The following is a 5,262-nucleotide window of genomic DNA, read 5'->3' as shown; positions in this document are numbered from 1 at the left end:
TCAAACACACACACACACACACACACACACACACACACACACACACACACACTCGGTATCCTCACTCACACACAGAGTTGGTATCCTCACTCACTGACTCAGTCACTCACACACACACACACACACACACACGCACACACACACAAGCACACAGTCAGTATCCTTTCACACACACACACACACACACACACACACACACAATCAATATCCTCTCATACACGCACACACTCAAAATCATAAAACACACACTCAGTATCCTTTCACGTACACAGCCAATATGCTCTCAAACACACATATGCACACAGTCAATAACATCACACTCAGTCAGTATCATTGCACGCACACTCACACACACAAACACACACAGTCAATATCCTCTCTCACATACACACACACAGTCAGTATCCTCTCACATGTATACATTCAGTATCCACACACACACACACACAGATATGATTGCTATTACCCTCATCCTCTTCCTGACACACACACACCATCACTGTATTAATTAGCTTCACATTCACTCACTCACTCACTCACTCACTCACTAATTCTCTCTATATACACACACACTGTCACTACATGACTATCACAACATGTATTGTGTTTATTTGCATGTATGTGTGCTGATCTGTAAGTGTGAGTTTTTCTCCTTCTCTCTGCAGGCTGTATAACTGCAATATTACAGATAAAGGTTGTGCTGCTCTGGCTTCAGCTTTGAGGTCAAACCCCTCATCACACCTGAGAGAGCTGAATCTGAACCTCAATGAACCAGGAGACTCAGGAGTGAAGCAGCTCTCTGCTCTACTGGAGGATCCACACTGTAAACTGGAGAAACTACAGTGAGATAGTGATTTACTGTCTCTTTATATACACACACACACACACACAGTCAGTATCGCCCCGCTCTCTCTGAGACACAGAAAAATATCCATCCCACAAACACACACACAGTTAGTATCCTCAACACACACACACACACACACACACACACACACACACACACACACACACACACACACACACACACACACACTCGGTATCCTCACTCACACACAGAGTTGGTATCCTCACTCACTGACTCACTCACTCACACACACACACACACAAACGCACACACACACACAAGCACACAGTCAGTATCCTTTCACACACACAAACACACAATCAATATCCTCTCATACACGCACACACTCAAAATCATAAAACACACACTCAGTATCCTTTCACGTACACAGCCAATATGCTCTCAAACACACATATGCACACAGTCAATAACATCACACTCAGTCAGTATCATTGCACGCACACTCACACACACAAACACACACAGTCAATATCCTCTCTCACATACACACACACAGTCAGTATCCTCTCACATGTATACATTCAGTATCCACACACACACACACACAGATATGATTGCTATTACCCTCATCCTCTTCCTGACACACACACACCATCACTGTATTAATTAGCTTCACATTCACTCACTCACTCACTCACTCACTAATTCTCTCTATATACACACACACTGTCACTACATGACTATCACAACATGTATTGTGTTTATTTGCATGTATGTGTGCTGATCTGTAAGTGTGAGTTTTTATCCTTCTCTCTGCAGGCTGTATAACTGCAATATTACAGATAAAGGTTGTGCTGCTCTGGCTTCAGCTCTGAGGTCAAACCCCTCATCACACCTGAGAGAGCTGAATCTGAACCTCAATGAACCAGGAGACTCAGGAGTGAAGCAGCTCTCTGCTCTACTGGAGGATCACTGTAAACTGGAGAAACTACAGTGAGTTACTGACTTACTGTCTCTTTATACACACACACACACACACACACACACACACACACACAAACACATATAGTCAGTATCATCTCACAGACACACTCACACACAGACAGTAGCCACTCTCTCTCACACACACACACACACACATAATCAATATCCTCTCACTCACACACGCACACACAGTCAATATCCTCTCACACACACACGCATAGTCAGTATCCTCTCACATGTACACATTCAGTATCCTCACACACACACACACACACACACACACACACACACACACACACACACACATATATAATTGCTATTACCCTCTTCATCTTTCTGACACACACACCATCACTGTATTAATTAGCTTCACATTTACTCACTCACTCACTCTTTCTATATACACACACACACTATCACTACATCACTATCACAACATGTATTGTTTGTGTTTGCACGTATGTGTGCTGATCTGTAAGTGTGAGGAGTTTTTCTCCTTCTCTCTACAGTCTGTTTAACTGCAGTATTACAGATGAAGGCTGTGCTGCTCTGGCTTCAGCTCTGAGGTCAAACCCCTCAACACACCTGAGAGAGCTGAATCTGAACCACAATAAACCAGGAGACTCAGGAGTGAAGCAGCTCTCTGCTCTACTGGAGGATCCACACTGTAAACTGGAGAAACTACAGTGAGTTACTGACTTACTCTCTCTCTCTCACATACACACACGCACACATACACACACTCACACACACACAGATATAATTGCTATTACCCTCTTCCTCTTTCTGACACACACACACACACACACACACCATCAATGTATTAATTAGATTCACATTCACAAACTCTCTCTCTGTTTCATTCACTCATTCACATTGTTCCTAAGTTCAGTAGATTCTTTAAAAAATTCTAATTATTTGTTGAGACAAAATCTCACCTACAGCTGCAGTAACAATATAAACCCAAACTCACTTTATCATGTGGACACACACAACCACAGCAGGAGCTGATTGATGGAGAACTGGATGTTACAATGAGCTCATACAAAACTCTGTGTAGGGATTGGCTGATTAACATTACTGATGCAAACCAATAATAATCAGACCTATTTCACCCCTACACAATATAGCAGTCAGGTACTAGTCTAGTGTGAGTGTGTGTGTGTGTGTGTGTAATGGTAATTGTGCTTGTGTACAGAGTCCGATGCCTGACTGATGGGTGTGTGTTCATGTCTGATCTTTCTGTCCTATTCTCTGTCTCACAGTATCCGGCCACTATTGAGGTGATGTGGTCTGAGTCTCCCACACAGAGAAGAGGATGAACAAACACACACATAATTCATCATATGATTCTCCATGGTAATGTGTGTTAGTGTGAATATGTGTGAACATGACTGCAGCACAGGGCTGTGTGTCCTCCCCATGTCTTCCAGTTTCTAGACACCACACACACCTGACCTGGACGTTACACACACACACACACACACACACACCCCTGACATGGACACCACACACACCTGATCTGATCTGAAACTCTGCTGCCTTCCTGTTCTCTGGTGCTCATTAGTTTGAAGTTTACAGAGATAATCAATACTAAACCTACATATCAGTGTAAAGCAAAGGTTTAGTAAAAAAATTAAATGTAGTTTTATACTTTCCCCAAATTACCCATAAAAAGCTCAATTGTAACAATATGGGGCCGCCATCATGGATAATTGGAATTGATTTCTTCCTTTGAATGTGTATGACAGAGTTATGTGGATGTTGATTTGGTTCTGCTTCGAACTTTAATGTGTAAATACCACCTGAATTTAAAATGCTGTCTGCAGTAAGTGAGTAAAGATGTAGGCGTGTTCTTATGAAAGTGGGTGTAACAGCTTCCACTACTAACTAGTTACATTAGTTTAATTTCTCAAGTGTACCAATAAACAACACTGCATTCACACAGATTATGGATGTAACCCTTAATACTATATCATAGAAGCAGCAGTGAACCTGTAACCCAACCACAAAGTGCTGTTATTTGTTTATTTATACAAAAAAAAAAAATTATATTCAGTCACATTGCCCAGACAAATAGCCTGTTTCACTTACTATGTGCAGGTCTGAGAACCTTACTGCTGCGCCCCCTCTGGCAGAGTGGATGACCACTTAATAAACCTTAATAAACAGCTGTTATAAACAAAAATATGGAAGGGAGAATTATGTTTGTAAAATTTAATTTCATGTTTCATATTCCAAATATAATGAATTATGGTTACACAATATATCAATCAGTACATGTTTGATAAATGACAGTTATTTACAAAAACATGCATGTTGGGATTATGGTGTGCACCTGCTGTGGAAACTAAAGGTTAATATCACCCCTCCCCAAATAAACTACACTCATACAGACCACTTCATACCCTCAGTGTTGATCACGAGTTATACACACGTACTAACACAAACTACCTTTTACAGCCGCCACACTGCATTTATAAGAAATAATGTCCATCAAAGCAGACGCCATTAACATATTAACTGGGCTGTGCAGAAATGACCTGACAGAAAGGTGCGCACGCTTAGTATTTTACTGCAAACATGAAGAAAAACTACATCAGAATTCATAAGTCCAGTTTGGTTCATGTAGCGCCAACTATCGGCAACAGGCGCTCGTTTGGAGACTTGAACGAGGAAGTAGGAAAGAATTGAAATGTCTCCTGAATAAAGTTGTGGCCTCCGCGTATTTAAAATGGCTACAAACGTGAGTTACGCTGTTTCTACACAAGCACGCTGAGCTTTGTCTCACACTTACTGAGCGCCAGAAGGTACAAAGCTGCTCCTTTTAAAGCTGGAGCTCATTAGCCAGGTTAGCTCGCGCTAAAACAACCACAAGGTTGCGTCACGTCCCGTTCAGCCGTTAAGCCGCGCGCAGACTAAAGCCGCCCTCCGTCCAGCTCGCGAGCCCCGTACACGTCGTGCCGGGGCGTCTCGCGGAGAGCGACTGGCTCGAGATGGTGTCGCGTGAGGAGGGCGAGGAGGCGTGTGACGTGATTGGGATGCTGAAGGTGTTCTGGACACGTGCTGTGATGTGGATCTGCAGAAGCAGGTGAGCCGCTGCGTCCAGGTTTGGGTGTGAAGACTACAGAGCACTAGTTGTACATGCTGATTCACATCTGATCAGACTTTCTACGTTTACATCTGATAAGAGGCGGCTTTAATGTAATATTATTACATTACATAATATTAATAAAGAATATTATATATTTTTATTTTATTTTAACATGCCTCAAATAATGGGTATTTTATTTATTAGTAATCTATTTTAAAGAGGATTTTAGGTAGTTTTTTGTTTTTTGGTTTCTCACAGTCATAATTGTTAGGTTAGGTGTCATGGAAATGATCTAGTGTACAATTTATTATGATTATTATATTTCAGTGCTATAAATGTAATGCAGTTTGGTCTTTAATGGAGTATCACTCATAAA

The 5,262-nt window shown here is 41.7% G+C and overlaps 1 protein-coding gene and 1 long non-coding RNA gene across 2 annotated transcripts in view; one reads left to right on the top strand and one right to left on the bottom strand.

The window, feature by feature from the left end:
• LOC145652954 (NACHT, LRR and PYD domains-containing protein 3-like) overlaps positions 1-3,739 on the top strand; it is a 19,400-nt gene extending 15,661 nt beyond the window's left edge. Inside the window, exons 12-15 of the mRNA XM_081704778.1 lie at positions 666-842; positions 1,628-1,801; positions 2,302-2,478; positions 3,058-3,739. Coding sequence (XP_081560904.1) covers positions 666-842; positions 1,628-1,801; positions 2,302-2,478; positions 3,058-3,079 — 550 coding nt within the window. The 3' untranslated portion in view covers positions 3,080-3,739. The remainder of the gene's footprint in view (positions 1-665; positions 843-1,627; positions 1,802-2,301; positions 2,479-3,057) is intronic.
• Positions 3,156-4,706, bottom strand: LOC145652955 (uncharacterized). Its single transcript, XR_014119241.1, has 2 exons — positions 4,590-4,706; positions 3,156-3,964 (listed from the first exon to the last, which is right to left on the bottom strand). It is a non-coding gene; the product is annotated as an uncharacterized LOC145652955 (long non-coding RNA).
• Positions 4,707-5,262: the final 556 nt, after the last annotated feature.

The sequence above is a fragment of the Electrophorus electricus genome, chromosome 21, assembly GCF_041902795.1.
Source record: "Electrophorus electricus isolate QZ-2024a chromosome 21, ASM4190279v1, whole genome shotgun sequence".
Classification (NCBI taxonomy): Eukaryota; Metazoa; Chordata; class Actinopteri; order Gymnotiformes; family Gymnotidae; genus Electrophorus; species Electrophorus electricus.
The sequence above is the reverse complement of the archived record's forward strand: the minus strand, read 5'-3'. Positions and strand labels throughout refer to the sequence as shown.